Below are 19220 nucleotides of genomic sequence, written 5' to 3'. Positions count from 1 at the left end.
AGAGGGATGGGGCACGTCCCGTGGACTCATGCATTTTAAAGAGAGACCATACGGAGGACAGACGGGCACTTCTTACCCCAGAGGCATAACCTGCTGATGGTTGAAGTGCAGACAGTGCATGGGAGAGATCTGGGGCCAGTTTATCTACACGGCGTGGATACAGCCCATTCTCATCGTGTGCGGCTGTCCAGTCTGTAAACTCTCCCCGAATGCTGAGCTAATGAACACGGACCCACAGCTTCCAGGGGAAACGCAGGGGCTGCTGTGAGCCCCTGGTCACAGCATTGTTTGCCAGCTGATCAATACATAACCTTGTCTTATGTGTGTTTCTGTTTAAAGACACTTTATTTAATACATATTCTTGATTCATTAATATCGAACTCCCGGCCAACAGCGCCGTAGCTCAGGCCTGGACGAAGCCCGTCTAGCACACAGGTTTTCCCCGTAGGGCCCACCCCAGCCTTCTCGCGCTGAGGAGCACTGCACAGCCCTTCAGTACGATGACTGGGGGCATTTTAAACCGTGAAATCATCAACAAAAAGCAAAAAAACGTGGCACTAACTAGACGCTGACAAGGACACTTGGTTGGAGTGTGAGCTGGAACAAGAAGGCAGAGCGTGGCCTCGTGCAGACTCAGGCGGGACGTGCACATCCCAGAGTCAGTCTTCATCGCTCTGCACGTGTCTGCAAAGGACCTCGAGAGCAGCCCTAATACTGATTTGGGGTGACAAACAGATTTTAGCGAGTAGCGAATTTGCGAATATGGAGTCTGTGAAGAATGAAGATCAACTGTGAATGTCCCTTTGTTGGGCTGGCCCTGGTGAACCCTGGCCTCAGAGCTGGCTCTCCACGAGACCCTGGGAGGGGCTGTGGCATTTGAACCATGACCTGCCCCACCTCCTGCCGTGGAGCCCAGGCCAGGCACCAGCTCACACTGAGCAACGGGCAGCCGCTGAGGCTGCTGGGCTGTCCCCTCGGTCAGTTCCTGTCAGTGGCAGAGAACATATTTGGGAGGAAAAAGGGAGGACGATATTAGTGGCAGCTGCCGGGGAGCCTCTGCCAGCCCCAAAGTCTGAGGAGGCCCAAGAGCCACTCACCTGGGCCTGCCCCACCGTGTCATGAGCAGGTCACACAGTTGGCAGTCTTTATGAAGAGCCTACTGTGTGGGCGGTGCCATGCCATCCCCTGCTTCACACAGAGCCTGGCACACAGTGGGGCTCTGTACCTCCACGCTGTGCGAATGGAGAAGCAATGATCAGAGAGGGCAAGGAGCCAGCTCAAGGTCTCACAGCAAGTGAGGGCAGACCTGAGATGGGGCCCAGAGGAGGATGCCGTCCACAGCCCCACAGGGCTGCAAGAGGCACCACAAACTGGCTCGCTGCCGAAGGGAGAGTGGAGCCGACGAGAAGATGTGGAGCTGGGACCCTCCGGAGGCCCATGGACCATGATTCATTTTCCTTGAACACCTACTATGTGTCAGACCCTGTTCAAGCTCCTTACGTGTATTAGCTCCTGTAACACAAGAGCTCTACGAATTAGGAATGCCAGCAACCCATTTTACAGATGAAGAAACTGAGGCAGGCAGTATAACGTGAATCCTGACAGCTTGCTCCAGGGCCCACACCCCTAACCATTATGCTACGCTGTTCCACCTCTGAACACACACAGGTCCAGAGAGCCACGTGGAGCCACAGCAGCCATCCTCCCCTGGGAGGCGGAGGCAGGAAAGGTGGCCTCCTTACCACCACAGTGCAGGCCAACCCACCACCAGGTTCCTTCCACACGACCTCCCAGGTCCACGCCAGTGGGCCCACCTCTCCCCACTCCCGCTGCCGAGACCCCAGTCCAGCCTGCCTTGCTGCCCGCCCAGACCCTGCAGGAGCCTCCTTCCGGCCTCCCCACGTGCTGCCCCCCAACCCCCACCCCAGGCCCCTCTACACACAGCGCCGCAGCCTACCCGTGTGTTCCCCACGCAAAAACCTGGCCCAACACGCCAAGTTTGCCAGGCTTTATTTGTATTCGCCCCAAACTGGAAACAACCCCAAAAGCGCGCAGGTGGTGCAGGATCCGTCCGGGCAAGGAAACAGTGTCAGTGACAAAAAGGAAGGGCCCCCGAGCCGCAGCGCAGGACCCACCTCCACGGCCCTTGGCCACGTGGAAGGGGCCAGACCCCAGGCGGGGCTCAGACGAAGTCCTTGAAAAGGAAAAACTCGGGGGAGAAGAAACGAGTGACGCCAGGGCTGGGGGAAGGGAGGGGACTCTGGAGGCACGATCTGTTCTCCATCCTATTTTGGTGGCCGTTGCACAACTGTCTCCATCGCCAAAACGTGGAGAAACATACACTAAAAAGGGTGAATTTTACTCTATGGCAATTTTAGCTTGTTGTGGGTTGAACTGTGTCCCCCAAAAAGAGATGCTGAAGTCCTAACCCCCCACACCTCAGAATGCGGCCTTATTTGGGAATAGGGTCGTTGCAGACGTGACGAGTTCAGATGAGGTCACGCTGGAGCAGGGTGGGCCCTAATCCAACGACCGACCGGTGTCCTCATGAGAGAGAAGGAACAGAGACGACACACAGGAGAAGACGGCCATGTGACCACGGGGGCAGAGACTGGAGCGAGGCGGCTCCAAGCCTGGGGACCCCAGGGATTGCCAAGGGCCACCAGAGGCCGGAGGAGGCAGGGAAAGATCCCACCCGGAGTCAGGGCGTGCGGCCCCGCACCACCTTCATCTTGGACTGCCGGCTTCCAGGACTGGAGAGAATGGCCATCTGCAGTTTAAGCCCCAGCTTGTGCTACTTTGTCACAGCCGCCCCAGGAAACCCACAGAGCTGAGCTAGGAACGGGGACCAACGGTCTCAATCCCCGTGGCCTTCAGGACACAGCCTGGGGGCCTCTGCTGTCAGGGCTCCTCCTGCATGTCCCCACTCCGTCCCCGCGGAGGGCCAACGTCAGGACACAGCCTGCAGCACCCCTAGCATGGCCTCAGTGGTCCGCCCCACACCCATATTTACCTGGGAAACGCCCAGACATCGCCGAGCTTGCCCTCCCCCGGGAAGCTCTCCCAGATGCACCCTGGTCTCAGCAGACAGCCCTCGGCCAGCCGGGGACCCCAGCACTGCCTGTTCCCACAAGACTGAGGGTCCCTGGGACAAGGACGGGTCATCACTGGACCGGCACCGTGCAGGCGGGAGAGGGGCTCCAGGACCCTGTGCTGGGTGGGAGTCAAAGGGCTCCATGCCCAGCTCGGCCCTGACCCTGCAGAGGTGGCCAGGGGAGTCTCTGGTTGCTCCAGCCACAGTCTCTGCTCTTAGCGCACCGCCCCCCCCCCCGCCCCCCCAGAGCCGACCTCGGCTTGTCCAGCACCCCCCCCCCCACCCTCCGGCTCAGACTTTCACAGCCCACAGCCCCCTCCACAAGCTGCAGGCCTCACGCGGCCCCTTCCCGGCCCCTTCCCGTCCCCTGGAGGCTTCTACCCTGGTCAATCCGGCGTCATCTCTCCACTTGGCATTCACCCACCATACATTCATTTGACAAACGTCTTCCAGCCCGGTGCTAGATACCCTCCCAGAGCTCACAGCTCCCACCCAGCACGAGTGTTCTCTGAGGGGGGCACCCTGTGCCCAGGACAGTGCTGATCTGGCAATGAGACCCCACGAGGGTCACAGTCTCTGTGCCCAGGAGTTCACAGTCTAGCGGGGCCACAGACAGAGAAGACGCTGTGACAGGCATGAGGAACATGGCTCCGAGGGCGCCAACAGGTCTTCTGCTGGCCGGGATCCCTGACAGTCTGTGTGCCTTTGTGTAAATAAGAAAAAGGTGCTCCTTGCTTCCCATGGATGCAGGTACTGCCCTACCCCACCCCCACCCACCTGATATCTCACACAGTTTGGCAAGAGAATGAAGTTTCAGCCCCCACTTGTTTCTCTCTCCGCCAGGTGCCTTTGTGCAGTGAACAACCTGCACAACTGTGTGCACCAGCCCAGGGAGGTTGACAGCCTGGAAGGCTTTTTGCAGGAGGTGGAGGTGGGGCCTGTGTGCTTAGTCTCAGAGGCAGGAAAGAGCTGAGCACTTTCCAAAGGCTGGAGGGAGAGGCCGCCAGGGAAGCTGATGTGCCTATGCCCCCATCTCCAGGGCCTCACGCAAAGGAGCAGTGAGGTGCACGAACAGGGCCTTGGAAAGAGCCTGGCTCCAGCTGTGAGACCTCAGGGCAACCACTTCCCCTCTCTGAGTCACAGACTCGTCTGTGAGCAGGGGCTGCATCAGGGGGTCTCCAGAGCAACCCTGAGCCCTGCTGATGCTGGAGCCAGGGGTGGGGGCGGCTTCGGCCTGTGGCAGGAAGACCCCTGGCTGTCTTTCTAGGCACTTCAAGGGGCACTTGCCCAGCCTTTCAAGACGGCCCACCTCGCTCCATCCCAGGCCAGACACGGGGCCTCTCAGACGGAGTCCCGAGGGCCCCGATCCCAGGCGGAGACCCTGGGCTGTGGGAGGGCAGCTCAGAGCAGGCTGGGACAGGCTTCAGAGGAGCCTGCGCCATCCTGGGAAAGGGGAAGTCCAGCCGCGGCCATTTCAGGACAAACCTGCCAAAGGCCGGGCAGAGAGGGGAGGGGACTGCTCAAGACGCCCCGTGGCCAGTGGTCAGCACAAACCCAGCCTGGCCCCCGGCAAGCACTCGGCAGAGAGATGAATGAATGCACGGTGGCAGCCAACCAGGACACGGGCACTGTTGAGACTGGGCCCTGGCCTTGCCAGTGCTGTCATGGTGGGGACCCAACCTCAGGGGCTACACAGGGAGGGTCAACCCAGGAGAGCTCTCCACCAAAGCACAGGTGGGGAGACTGAGGCTGAGGGAAGAGACAGGGCTGCCTGTCAAAGCACAGAATTTGGGAGTTGGAACTCAAACCAGAATAACTAGTCTGAAGCTTCTGTTGAAATCTAAAACTCACAAACACCCAATATGAAAAAAATGTTTGCAATCTAGTCCTTGAAATAAGAACCTTGGTCAGCACAAAACCACATCTCCTTGCTCCTCCTCTGCCTCCTTCTCATCTCCAAGAGGACATCAAGACTTGGTGTGGCCCTGCAAAGCAGCTTTAGTCTTTCTGGCATATAATCTGGTGCTATGTGACAAGACATAAAACTCTTTTGTGTTAATTAGGATTAAGTTTGTCTGTAAGTAACAGAAAATCTAAAATAACAGTGATTTAAATAAGGTAGATATGTATTTCTCTCTCATATAAAAGTCTGGGTGAGTAATCCAGGGCTGGAATGATTCAGCAACATGTCTGGGACCCTTACTATATTATTGCTCCACCTTGCATAGCTTCCATTCTCAAGTTCACCTCAGAGTCCAAAATGGCTGCTTCAATTCCAGCCATCACATCTGCACTCCAGCCAACAGGAAACAGGAAAGGAGAGAAAGGCATGCCCCTTCTCTTTAAGGACCTCTCCAAGCAAATTGCATTCTCCACTTATATTTCACCATCCTGAACTTCATCACAAGGCCACAGCTATTGCAAGGAAATTTGGAAATGTTCAACTAAAATTTATGCCCAACTAAAATTCAGGGGCCAACCAACAGGCTCTGCTTCACCCTTGAACTCAAATACTCCAGGATGGCGGTAGAGCACAAGGAAATGGTCCCTAAACCCTAGACCCACATAAGTTTTCAGGAGCTTCATTTAAAACAGAGGAGACTCAAGATGAGGCTGACACACGTCTATGCCAACTCCAAAAATTAGAACGATCATAACATGACGAGGCGGCCAAAGACGGTAGTGGGTGACCTATGACCACAGCATGGCGTGTAGAAATGCGCACAGGAAATAACACTCGATGAAAAAAGAGGAACACAGACTAACATATACACTCAGATCAAAACCGTGCACACGAAGATGGAAATTAAGTAAATATGCGTTGGGACCGGGTGCAGCCTCCAAGAGTTGAAGTGCTCCACGCTTTAAATTTCACTATTTTTTTGTGTCTGTATGCGAACTTTTTTAGGTATATAATAAATTTTTTCTTGAAAATCAACAGCACACACACACACAGCACACACACTCCCATATACATTCAGGTAACAGCTCCCAATGGTCTCACGACCCAAACAGCTCAGAAGATACTCTTCCTGCAAGCACGACCGCAGCCCCGCGAGGCAGGGGTCGTCGCTGCCCTTGGCAGAGAAGGACGAGTGTCCTGGCAGCACAGGCACAGTGGCTCACCCAGGCTGCCCAGCCACTAAAGCAGCCCTGCAGGCTTCACCACCACGGTAAAATCCCACTCTTCCAGCCGTAGCCGAGCGGGCCCCACCTCCCTTTCCAGCCCATCGCACACAGAGCCCTTCCTCCCCGTCCCTGCCCCAGGCTCTTCAGGGCTCCCACACAGCTCTTCTCCCTCCGGGATCCCCTTCTCTGCATACGCCTGAGTTCAGCTGTTACAATTCTACTCATCCTTCAAGACTCCATCCAGACGCCACCTCTGCCAGGGAGTCCTTTCGGCTCACCACAGCCTAGCGTAATACCGTCCCGGCACCTTTTTATATAGCGCCCTGTACTGCAATTATGTGCATATTTCTCTTATTTTCCCTAGTAGATAAACTGAAAACTGCTAGATGTTCAATGAATGTCTGGTAAATGGATGGATGGATGGGTGGATGGATAGATGGATAGGTGGATGGGTGGATGGGTGGGTGGATGGAGAGAGGGAGGGATGGATAGATGGATAAGTGGATGGATGGATGGATGGATGGATAGATGGATGGATGGATGGATGGATGGATGGATAGATGGATAGGCGGATGGGTGGATGGGTGGGTGGATGGAGAGAGGGAGGGATGGATAGATGGATAAGTGGATGGATGGATGGATGGATGGATGGATGGATGGATGGATAGATGGATAGGCGGATGGGTGGATGGATAGATGGATGGGTGGGTGGATGGATGGGTGGATGGAGAGAGAGATGGGTGGATGGAGAGAGGGAGGGATGGATAGATGGTTAAGCGGATGGATGGATGGATGGGTGGATGGAGGGAGGGACAGATGGATAGGCGTATGGATGGATGGATGGGTGGGTGGATGGAGAGAGGGAGGGATGGATAGATGGATAAGTGGATGGATGGATGGATGGATGGATAGATGGATGGATGGATGGATGGATGGATGGATGGATAGATGGATAGGCAGATGGGTGGATGGATAGATGGATGGGTGGGTGGATGGATGGGTGGATGGAGAGAGAGATGGGTGGATGGAGAGAGGGATGGGTGGATGGAGAGAGGGAGGGATGGATAGATGGTTAAGCGGATGGATGGATGGATGGGTGGATGGAGGGAGGGACAGATGGATAGGCGTATGGATGGATGGATGGGTGGGTGGATGGAGGGAGGAATAGGTGGATGGATGGATGGATGGATGAGCAAGACATTTATTGAGAAAAGAATCCTTGAACACATTTTAGATGGATGCTCTGTCAAAAACGTCAAGAACAGAAAGAAGCAAGCACAGGAAATGCTGTCACCAAGTGCCATCAGCAGAGAGCTAAGTCCTTGCTTTGAAATGCAATGTCCCTAGAGAAGTTTACAGTACCAGTCCCTGGCGCTGGTGAGATTAAGGGAGCTGGGGAGAGGGAGGCTAGGGAGACAGGTCCTGGTGAATTCCTTCCTGACAGCTTGCTCCTTTAGCCAGAGATCGCCAGACTGCGAATTTCAGGGGCAAAGCCCTTTATTTCCTTGGCCCCTTGGAGGTGGGTGAAGAAGCACACTTATGGTCCCTGGGAGACCTGTGCCGGAGGGGAAGCCTGCCCTGCTACTGAGTGGTCCCCTCTCCATCCCTCTCTCTCCTCTTTCTGTCTTCAGAACACAGGCTCCTCTGTCAGCGCTGACAGCTCGTATTGAGCGTCAGTCAAGGAGCCGGGGTGGCGGGTGGCATGGGAAGTCCCATCTCTTGACTAGGGAATAAAAAGTTCTCGGCTTTGATAAGATCCCAGAGTCGGTGATGAAATGGGGCCCCTTCATGGGGGGCAGAGTCCTGCAGGAGAGCCCGCGAGAGCTGCTCCTCACCGACAGGCTCAGGGGTCCCCGCCCTGGCCTCCCTCTCCTGGAATCCTTACCCACCCTGGGCTCCAGGCTCGTGGGTGGAGCCAGGTTCTGGGGGAACTCACTCCGTCAGCTCCCAGGAGGGAGCGTGGGGGGGCCCTGCCCCTGGGCTGGCGCTGTTACCCCATAGGATGTGGCCTGAGCGTGCGCCACGGCTGCTGCTCTTGCACACACGTGCAACAGGCCTTGACCACAACCGCTTGCCAGGCTGTTGCTTCTAAATGAGAACTGACATTTCATAGCAGGCTGGTTCGTTCTTGCAAACCTGTGCACCCCCAGAATTATGGGCAAGATGGGGTTCTGCTGCCCCTTTCGAAGCTCCTGACACCAGAGGTGTTTCAGCCACTGGGGCAGCCTCCTCCGGGCCAGCCTCCTCCGGGGCCCCACCCCGTGGAGGGAGCCGCACAGGGCCCTCACTGGCAGGTGGAAAGGGCCAGAGGTGGCGGCCATGATGGCAGCTGCCAGATTCTTCTATCAAAGGCCCGAGGCTGACAGCCACAGGGGCATGGAGTCAGTAAGGGCCTCCCCACCACCCTGTGGACACCCAGGCCGAGGGAAGGGACGGGTTTCAGTAGACAATACTGCGTGTGTGTGTGTGTGTTGGGGGGGTGATGGAGAAGGCACAGTGCGTCATCCACTGCCTGCACCTGCACAGGGACGGCCCACCTCAGGGCAGCACTGGGCATGCTGTAGGGAGGCCCCGGCCTGCCTGCAGGAACTCCTCCCCTCAGCTTGGGTGTGCCCCTGACCACTCCCTTGCTGGGCCTTCCCTCACACCTCGTCCCTCTTAAACCCCGACAGGGCAGCCTGCCCAGCCGGGACCCCAGCGGCACGAGGCTGCCCGCCGTCTCCGGTGATCCCCACAGCTCCCACCCAATGGCCGGGAGCCACACCCAGAGAGGCCGCTCCAACGTAACCGTCCCACCTCGCCGGCCCGGCAGCAGGTTCCACCAGGAAGCCGGGGGCCCTTCCCCAAGGCGGGCTCCCCAAATCGGCGCATTTTTTTTTTAAACCAGATTTTCAAAAACAAACCCACAGCAGTGAAAAAACATTTGCTTCCAGGCAGTCGGTCAGGGTGATGACCCAGAAGTCTCTTTCCCGGGTCTGTTTCTTACGACAGGGGATGTGCCTGTTCTAAACTGTTCCACAGGCTGCCCTTCCAGCCACCGGGAGGAAGAAAGGCCTCATCTCTGACTCAACCTTCGATGCCCTGAGTTCCATGTTGCTCTAGGACACCAGCTTCTGGGACCCGATGGCCAGTAATTCGGGGAGTCTGAACGTCAGACCGAGCAGGGACCTCAGAGATCACTAAGTTCATTTCTCAGATGGGGAAACTGAGGCCCAGGGAGACTAAGGGGCTTGCTTCCTCGAGCACAGTCCCAAATCACCAAGGCCCGGGACCTTAGAGAGAGCCTCAAGCCCAACTATGTCCCACCGCATGCAGGACCCCAAGCGTCTTCTGATCAGCAAAGGACGACGCAATTAGGTTGACTCCGACTGCCAGGCGTGGAGGGACGGGAGTGGGGCGAGGGGGGCACGAGCCGGTACATCCCTGGGGACCCGCTGAACCAGCCAGGGTCCCCCGGAACCTCTACACCTGGCTCACTCCATCTTTTTGGCTGAGGACGCAGAGTGTGTTTGAGATCCGGAGCTGGCTTTGCCTTCTCCCCGCCTCTCTCGCAGCGAAGCGAGGGGCGCACAGCTGGGGAGGATCAAATGAAGAGAAGGGGCTGTGCAGGGTCCCTACGCAATTCCCTGGGTGGCCCAGCCACCCTCCTCGCTCCAGACTGGGGGAGGGGTGTGGTGGCCGCAGGGGGTCATCACCTGCTGCAGAAGGGGAGTTGGGGTCTTCACCTCCCAGTCTTGGGTGACCCTCTGCGCCCCGCCCACCCCCCCGAAGTCTGGTCTGCCTTGCAAATAGTTCTAGAAGTTCAGGACACAAAACAGAATGCTGTGGGGCGGTTTTTAGAATCCCGCTCAGTATATCATCATCCTCAGCATTTAGTGAACGCCAATATGTGCAGGACAGAAAGATATGGAAAGAAAAGATCTGGTCCCTTTTATTTGGAAGTTTAGAATCTAAGTAGGAAGACACGATATTAAATGGGGTTTGGCTTCTCTAAAATTGCTAGGCAAACAAGTAGTCATGCAAAAAGTTTTCTGAGTATTCCAAAAGGAGAACTCTCTGTGAGCTAATGTGGATGGAAGGCTTCCTGGAGGAGGTGGTGGCATCCCAGCCAAAAGGATCTTCGTGGGTAATGGTGGGGAGGCTAAGGGCGGTTGTGCATGGAGGGGAGGTGAGAAAAGGTGAAGCTGCGCGTGGGCTTCATGCAGGACTGGAATAGGGGGTGCAGACAGGGAGCCCTCGAGGGTCTTTCAAATAAGAGATCGTGGTACCTAAGGGTGATTAGGGGGCTGTGGGGTCATGCTGCTTTCCCCACCCGGCCTGAGGGACCTCAACAGTGGCTGGAGCAGCTGTCTTCTGTCTCTATCAGCAAAAACCACACCACCAGAATGGGGCGGGGGTGATGGAGGGGAGAGCAACAGTTTAGAAAGTCACTGAAGCTGTGCTTTCATCTTTAGCTCCAATCTTAAAGAAAACACCCATGTTTTAGACACCCCTGGGGTGTAGGAAAAACGGCAGGTTCAGGGTAAGAGTTATAGGAACCGAAAGTTCTGGAGTTGACCCTCAGAGCAGCACGAGCCGTCTCGAAGCCGACTTGCCAAGAAGGAGATGATTCCTAGCCCCTCACGCCTTTCTGAAGGCGACTCTCTAACAGGAGCAGACAGCTGGGGACACACAGGAAGTCTGGGTCTTTTCTGGGTCACTTCCCCACGTTGGTGCTCTTTCTGGGCACACGGGTGCCCCAAACCCCTAGGGTACCTTGGACCCTGAGGAGGGACTCCACTGTGGGCAGTCCACTTCACTCTCCTCCCCTTTGCCGTCAGTACCCCCCGCCCCACCAGAACTTGCTGTCCCCAGTCCCTCGACCCAGTGATCTGATAATGGAGGGGGAGACCCCCTCTGGAGTCCCAGCAGTTTCCCCCTCCAGGCCCTTGCTCAGGCCCCTCCCCCTCCGAACCTGCCCTCCCCTCTTCATTGCTGCCTACCCCGGCTCTGCCCATCTGTCCCAACCTGGATGACACCACTCCTGGGAGGATCTCGTTGTGACAGCTGGAGTCTGTGAGGGGCTCGGAAGGATGTAGTCTGTGGTTGTGTCACGGTCCCTTCCTTCCCTCTGCTCGGCCGGTGGCTGGGAGGTGCCCAGGCCAGCTCGGACTCCTGTCTGGACAGTGGAGCTCCAGGGTGGCCTGAGAGGGCAGCGAGGGGCCCAGTGGTCCCCCCACACCTATTCCTGCTTGGTTTCCATTTTTGATGTCCCGATCGCCTGGATTAAAATGCAGGTGTCCTCGTGGCATTTTAGGCTGTTAACCCTTGCTGCCTCTCTAAAGATCACTCAACAGGACGCAGGCCCAGGACAGAGCCTATCAAGCGGCAGGAGAGATGGGAGGAGGGCCTCAGGAGGGCTGAGACCCCCATTCCAAGCAGACCCAGCCCTGCACTCCCACCTGCTCCCCAGGGGGGCACTGGGGCTTCTCAGGGCCCAGAAGTGTGGGTGAGCTGGTGGGGTAACCCTTTGCTAGAGTCTCCTTTAGGGTCTAGATGCGAGGGGGTCTCCCAGCCGAGTGCCAGCCAGGCTCACCTGGGAGCATGAGCCCCTCCTGAAAGCAAGGAAGCCCTGGTGGGCGGGCAGAGCTGGGACCCGGCATCCATCACCGGCCCCTCTCCAGGTGGGCCCCGCCCTGGAAGAGGCCTCCTCTGAGAGCCTGGAGTGGCTGAGAGCTCCTCTCCGGGGGTTCAGCAGGACCCCCACATCATGTCAGGCATGAGGCAGAAGGCCAGGCCTCTCAACCCTGGGCCTTGCCCAGGCAGTCCCTGGCTGCCCGCAGGCTCAGAAGACCCCAGTTCGAGGCCCCGCTCCGCTCCGGCTCCAGGACCTCGAGTAAGGCACTTCCTCTTTCTGGGTCTCCGTTTCCTTGTTGTTAAGTTAGGGGATTGGATTAGGTTTGCAATTTTTCCAAGAGTGAAATCCTTTTTTAAAGAAAATCTTAAGCAGACCCTCAACTTATCAAACATGTGGACGTGTGGGCTCTGAGCAGCCCTCCCACTGATCCCTCCACACAGCTGGCCCCCTGGCCCCCCAGCAGTCACAGCTCCACCAGCGTCAGCCGCTGTCCCTCCCGCCTCGCCTCCAACGCCTCAGTGCCTCCGGTCTCCACTGCCCGCTCCAGCCCGGCCACCAGCCTCTCCTTTGGCCACCGCAGGGGCCTCCCTGCAGAGTTCCCTGTTTCTGGTCTCCTGACGGTCTGTCCTTAACGCAGCCCCAATCCAAATCATGTCACCCCTGTGCGACCCCCAAACAGGGCCCCAGGCTCACTTGGAGCACCTGCCAAGCCTTTAGCCCACGCGATGGCCGCCTTCTGTCCTGTCTCCCACACTCCACTCCAGCCCCCCAGGCCTCACGGTTCCCAACACGCCACCCACATCCCCCCCAGGGACTTGCCTCCCCTTCCCCATCTCCTTGGAGCAGCCTTCCCTGACCACCTGCTCCGGAACCTTCCCTCCGGGTTCCCCACAGCCCTGACCCTGACTTTCCACCTCTTCTCCTGGGAATGTCAGCTGCAAGCGGACAGGGACTGGGTGGAACGCCTCACCCAACACAGACACTGTTTGTCAAAAGGGCCTGGAGTGAGTGGCGGAGCCCTGAACAGAGGGAGAAAAAGTGTCTGCCCCCAGGGTCATGGGCAGCCTGTCTGCGTTTTCCCCAGCCCCTGTTTTCAATAAGGAGACAGAGCTTGCTTGCCAAGATCCTCATGCTCTATTCCAGGGGGCTGACACCCGAGTGACACCTCCTAGCCCCTGGGGGGTGAGGGTGGGAGAGGTCCCCTAGCTGTCCGGGCGTCTGTCTCCTGCAGTGAGCAGGAGGGGCCTGAGGAAGCAGGTGGAAAGATGAGCTCAGCAGAGGCCTGGGGACCCAGCCCTGGGTGGTCAGCGGGGTCTGGGGGTGGTGTGGGGGTGAGGCGTCAGAGATGACCACTCCTCCTCATCTTTGGGCACTGTCACACAGGTGGATGTGCAGCCCAGGGAACAAGGGGTGCAGGGGGTGCCCCTGAGAACTCCCTTCTTGTACTTGAGAGTCAAGAAGGACTGGGCTCCAGAGGGGGGAGCGATCTCAAACGGCAGAAGTTGGAGGGGGACAGACTGCAACCCGAGTTCAAGAATTCCTTTCTTAGGGATCTGCCTGTCAGAAGGGCTGCCCCTGTGGTGGTGAGCTCTCCATCGCTGGAGGTATGCAAGGAATGCTTCAGGAATGTTGTCAAAGGGATTCCTGTACCTGGGGCAAGGTTAAATGAGATACTGTCTAGGAACCCTTCCAACCCAAAAGGTCCTCCTAAATAAAGGGATGTTTTTAGCAACAAATCAATATTTACCCAACACTTAGGATGTCCCAGGTACTGTTCTAAGCAGGTCTGGGCTGGCGCGTTAACCCCTAAATACTAACTCATCCGATCCTCACAGCCACCCCTTGAAGCAGGTGTTCCTTTTACCCCCAATTTACAGATGAGGCACGGGCCAGCCTCTTGTCCTGGGTTAACAGCTGGCAGGCAGGGGGTTACACTCAACAAACAACAATAGTGATAATAATAACTAGGAAGAGTTTACCCCTTGGGCCAGTGTGCAAAACTTTTTATGCATTATCTCATTTAATCCTCCAAACAACTCTAAGGGGTAGCTACTATTATTTATCTTCATTTTATAGATAAGTAAACTGAGGCACAGAGAGGTTAAGTCACTGGCCCGGTGATGAACAAAGAAAGGCAAGAGGATGTGGCTAAGGCCAGGTCATCTCTAGTGAAAAATGGGAAGTTGGCCAGGTCAGGACCCTGGCCCCTCACCCCCACCCCTCCCTGGTAAATTCCCCCTAGCTCTACCCTGCAATATTGGGTGTGGTGGAGACGTGCCCCTGGGGAGGCCCCTTCCCCACAGAATTTCCAGTTCCTCCCACCGGACGGCAGTTGTCTTTCCAAAGGTCCGTTGCACGGGAAAGCTTCCAGGCAGAATTTCCGGGTGGGGGAGGCGGTGGGGGAGGGGGAGGAGGGAAGCATTCAGAGGAGCTGAAGGGCCCCTCCAGGCCACCTCTCCCTGCAGAGTGGGAGCCAGTCCCCTCCAGCTGCTTGCTCCCCAATCCCGGGCTGTGCAAGATCAACCCAACCCTCTTGTTTTACAGAGCGGAGAAGCGAGGCCTGGGAGCTGAGGTCACGGAGCTAGGCCAGACAGCAGCCGGGTGTCCAGCACAGAAGTAGGCCCGGGACTTTCAAACCCAAAAGTCAGCAATGGCTCCCCCGGGGGCGCCCATCAACCCTGGCACCCAGAAAGGTTCTACGACGCTTTCCCAGGAATCCGCCTCCGAACGGGAGCCTCCTCAACACCCTGAAGCTTCTCGGGACTCCCGCTGGGCTGGGCGGGGATGGGGGGTGGGGGGGACCTTCTCCGCGGTGCAGCGCAGCCCAGAGCAACGTCCAGAAGCCCGAGGTTGCCAGGCGGGGGTGGGGGACATGACACTAGACACGAGACCGCTCTCGAAAGCCAGTTCCCAAACCAATTAGGTTCCACGCACTCCAAGCTGTGCCTTCTCCCAGGGGATCCCGCAAGCCACGCGCAGCCCGTGCGCCCTGGACCCTCCCCAAGCACCAGGCTTGGCAAAGGGCGGTCCGAAGGTCACCGTCTCCGGACCCGCCAGAGGGGCGGGGGAGGGGAGCCCGGTGGGTCCTCGGTCTAGGCGGGCTGGGCAGCCGTTGGGTCGCGGGTGGCTGAAGTTACTGGGATCCGTGTCCCCCACCCACGCCGGGCCGGGCGCCAGCGCCGGAGGACGCGCGCGGGGACGCAGGCGAAGCGGGGATGCGGGCGGCTGGCGGGGCCCGGAGCGCGCGCGATGGCATCTAAAGTTCAGGGGGACAGGAGCCCCTGGAGGGGGTCGCGTCCACACAGCCCCTCCGCCCCGGCTCTGACAGGCAGAGACGCCCTTCTTGCACCCGCCCGCCCGCCCGCCCGCTGTGCCGGCGGTTTTGCAGGGAGAGACGTCTGGGCTTAAAAGTTTAACTAAGTCGCCGGGTCCTGCAGAGTCACCAGGGCCGCCCCCTTCCGCGCAGAACCGGGCTCAGGCCTTGGCCGTAGCCGGGGGTTCGGTCTCGCGGCCGGGGCTCCTCCGGGAGCTGCGAGCCCTCTCGGGCGCGGGGAGGCGGAGTGGGGCCCGGGGCACCGAGGGAGGAGGGCGCGCCCGCCCGGACTTACCCCGCGGGGTCCCCGAGCGCGGGCGCCCCGGCCCGTCGGATCATGCCTCCAGCAGCTCGGGAACGGCGATCGGAGGGGCTCAGGCGCCGGGCGGCGAGGGCCGCGGTGGCCTGGGCGCCCGCATGGCCCTGGCGCTGGCCCTCAGGAAGGGCCCGGGCGGGCGCCGCCGCCAGCCCCGCGCCGGGTGGGGAGCCGCTGCGCTCCGAGCGCCCGCTCCCTTCCACTTCCTGTATCGGGGCGCGCGGGCTTTCAGGAAGAGGCTGGCCTTGGTGGTCAAGGGGGTTTTGTCGAAAGCCTGGCGGCGGCGGCTCGTAGCCCGGAGCCCCCTGGGGCACACGGAAGCCGGCGGCCGCGCCCCCGGGGCCGGGCCTGGCGGCGGGCGGCGTCCGGCCGAGGCGCCGCTGCGGGCGCCCCACGGCGGGCTGCTGCCTCTGCGGGCTGGGGCGGCGGCGGGGGCGGCCCCGGAGACCCGCAGGGACGCCTGGAGGAACGTCTCCAACTCTGCCAAGAGTCGCGTGGGAAGGAGGGCGCTCCCCGCTGCTCCCGCCCCGGCCGCGGACCGGCAGGTGGGGAGACCTGAGCTCTGCGCCGGGCACGGCCTCCCGCCTGGAGGAACCTCAAAATTGCCCAAGGGCAGCCCCAGACCAGAGGCAGGGCGCCTCCTCCACGTCCCTGACAGGTGGCCACGCTGCCTCCTCTTGGATGCCTCCACTGACGATGAGCTCACGACCGCACAGGCAGACTGTCCATCCCCCAAGCCAGGCATCTTAATTCACCTATCCTGGGTACACACCTAGATGAGAGAAGAGGGAAAAAGCCAGTCAGCTCACACAAATACAACATCCACACCAGGAGGCCTCTCTTCTAAGTGCCTGGGCACTCCAAAATGCCTCCTGAGCCGGTGTTGCCCTCAGGGCATTTCACAGTGACTGGGCAGGACTGGACTCCACGGGGTCACCTCAATCTAATGCAGGGTTTCTTGGCCTTGGCACTATCGACATTCGGGGGCAGGTAATGCTTTGCTGTGGGGGGCTGTCCCGCATATTGTAGGATGGTTAGTAGCACCCTGGGCCTCACCCACTAGACACCAGGAGCATCACCCTCTCCTGTAACAACACAAATGTCTCCTGCCTTTGCCAAATGTCCCTAGTTGAGACCCGCTGGTCTAAGACTGCATTTTGTAGATAAGGAAACTGAGACTGAAAGGGAGGAGGTGACGCCCGAGGCCGCACGGCAAGTGGAGGTGCAGATGGGGCTGAGGCCGGGGCTCTGGTAAGAGCATCACGAGCCTCTTTGCCCTCCACACCTCTGCCCTTCGGCTCCCCCCTCACAGCCTCCTCCCTTCTTCCCTGGCATTCACGCCAGATCAGCCTGGCAGACAGAGAGGAAAGAGCCCACATCCATAAACACGTGGAAAGTGCAGCCTCCTGGTGGGGAAGTAACTGGTGCAGCTGCTGTGGGAAAGAGCCTGGCAGTTCCTCCAAAGGTGAACCAGCACTGCCGTGTGACCCAGCCATTCCACCCCTAGGTGTGGACCCAAGAGATGTGAACACGTGTTCACACAAAAACTCGTACTCGAATGATCACAGCAGCATTATTCATAATGGCCAGAAAGTGGAAACAAGCCAAATGTCCATCAACTGATGAATGGGTAAACAAAATGTGGTATGTCCATACGATGGAATATTATTAGGCCATAAAAAGGAATGAAGTACTGAGTCATGCTACAACATGGACGAACCCGGAAAACATTATGCTAATGAAAGAAGCCAGTCACAAAAGGACCACATACTGTAGGATTCCATTTCTATGAACTGTCCAGAAGAGGGAAATCTGTAGAGACAGAAAGTAAATTGGTGGTTGCTCAAGGCTGGGGGGAGAGAGGAGAATGGGGAATGACTGCTAGTGGCTACAGGGGATTTCTAGGGGGAGGCAAACAAAATGCTCCAACGTTGTGGTTATGGTTGCACAACTTTGTGGCTATGCTAAAAGCCATTGAGTTATAGACTTTAAGTTGGGTGAACTGTATGGTATGTGAATTATATCTCAATTCAACTATTTTATTTTTAAAATATAGCCTCCAGGAGGCCACCCGGACTGCTCCAGCCACATCACTTCCTCCTCTGCCCAGATCCCTCCAGGCGCCCTCACTAGGTCATAACCATGCCCACTGACCCTTCCTCTCCCCCAGAGCAGGGGTCGTCTTCTCCACATCTCCCTGGATGGGGCTGGAGCTCCCTGTCTGCAAACATCAGCTTTGAGGACAGACTTGTGTTCACGTGCAACCCCAAGGCCTCCAGGTGGGAATCTCAGGCCCGGTCCCTTCCTGGTGCCCCAGCTGGCTCATCTGTGAAAGTGGTGAGGACTGACGGAGAGGCAGCAGGCACTGGCTCCAGGGTACCATTATTAGTCCTTTGCTGTTGCTACAACAAGCCCGTAGGCCACTCCCAGGCCTCCCTGGGCCCCAGGGACGAGGTCTATCTGACTATCACACCTCGAACAGTCCTTCAGACCCTCCTGAGCTGATCTCAACTGTGAGTAACCCCACTCTTCCATGTCCCCCGCCTTCAAATAAAGCTTCAGCTCCCTGGGCCACTGCTGAGAAACTCAGGACAAGGCCGTCAAAGCCGGAGCTCTCACGATGTCCCCATAGAGGCCTGCATAAGGCGTGCTGCTCACCTGCTCTGTGAAGATGGAATTCCTCCTGCGGGCACCAGATGAGGCCCCACCCTGACCGCGTTGCTAGTCGCTGACCGAAGAGATTGCCAACATTCCAGAAATCTGAGCAGCCTCTCTTCGCTGTGGCCTCTGCCAAGCTTGCCCTCAGCTCCCTTTCTAGGTCCCCTTTTCACTCCCAAGTCCTCGCACCCCCCACTCCTCCCCCAGGACGTGGATATCAGGACTCCTGCTGGGCAGGGAACATGCGCTGCTGTTCCAGCCTGCCAGCTCCCTCCCCTCCCCTCGCCTTTGTTTGTTAACAGTCCCCCAGCGCCTGGTATCCCTTTGAGGAGCCACCTCTCCCCACGTGGGTTCGAGTGGAGATGACAACCCCTACCCCCATGGTAGAGGGAACACGTGATTCTAGTCCGGCCAATCAGAGCCCTACTCTTCCCTGGCACAGTGATTGGCTCATGGATGAGCACATGACCTCAGTTGGACCAATAATATCCCTCCCTGGGGCTTTTTGTTAGGAAACGCCAGCAACCTGCCCCCGCCCCCAGCTGGCCTTAAGCAGGGACCCCGTAAAGTTGGGGCAGCCCAACGGCCGCCTGGGACACCGTGTGGTGAAACTGTACTCCAGGAGAAAGCCGGATGCAGGAAGCAGTGTGGAAAGAGACTATGTCCCAGTGACATCCTTTGAGGCCCAGATTCTGATTCGCTGAAACCCACCTGCACCACGAGACAGCTCAGTTACAAGACCCGATCCACTCCTTTTTATTTTCTCCTTTTTTGAAAACTCAAACACAATCTGAGTCGGGTTTCTCTTCGTTGTCACTCATAGGCGCCAGCAATCCGCGATGGCAGCCCCTCCCTCCGTCTCCCATTCCTTGCCGGGTCTGGAGGAGGTCCCGCTGGGACAGGACTGTGGGAAGGGAGAGGCGAACCTTCAACCCAACGCCCCAAAACAGAAGAGGCTGGTTTGCATCTCTGCCCTCCCCACAGACAAGGCAGATCTACTCGGACCCAAGGGGGAGTGGGCGAAGGTCACCTGGGAGGTCAACTCCAATCCTCGCTGCAGTTTCTGGGGACTATTAGGGAAGAAAAAAGTCCC

General features: G+C 58.1%; 1 protein-coding gene across 1 annotated transcript in view; it reads right to left on the bottom strand.

Moving 5' to 3' along the window:
- The window catches only part of RIN3 (Ras and Rab interactor 3), a 123266-nt gene extending 107221 nt beyond the window's left edge, over positions 1-16045 (bottom strand). The window contains exon 1 of the mRNA XM_044774237.2: positions 15449-16045. Within this exon, the coding sequence (XP_044630172.2) occupies positions 15449-15492 (44 nt within the window). The 5' untranslated portion in view covers positions 15493-16045. The remainder of the gene's footprint in view (positions 1-15448) is intronic.
- Between the last annotated feature and the right edge of the window lie 3175 nt (positions 16046-19220).

This window comes from Equus asinus, chromosome 7 (genome assembly GCF_041296235.1).
Source record: "Equus asinus isolate D_3611 breed Donkey chromosome 7, EquAss-T2T_v2, whole genome shotgun sequence".
Classification (NCBI taxonomy): Eukaryota; Metazoa; Chordata; class Mammalia; order Perissodactyla; family Equidae; genus Equus; species Equus asinus.
Note: the sequence above shows the minus strand (reverse complement) of the source record. Positions and strands in the feature narration are given on the sequence as shown.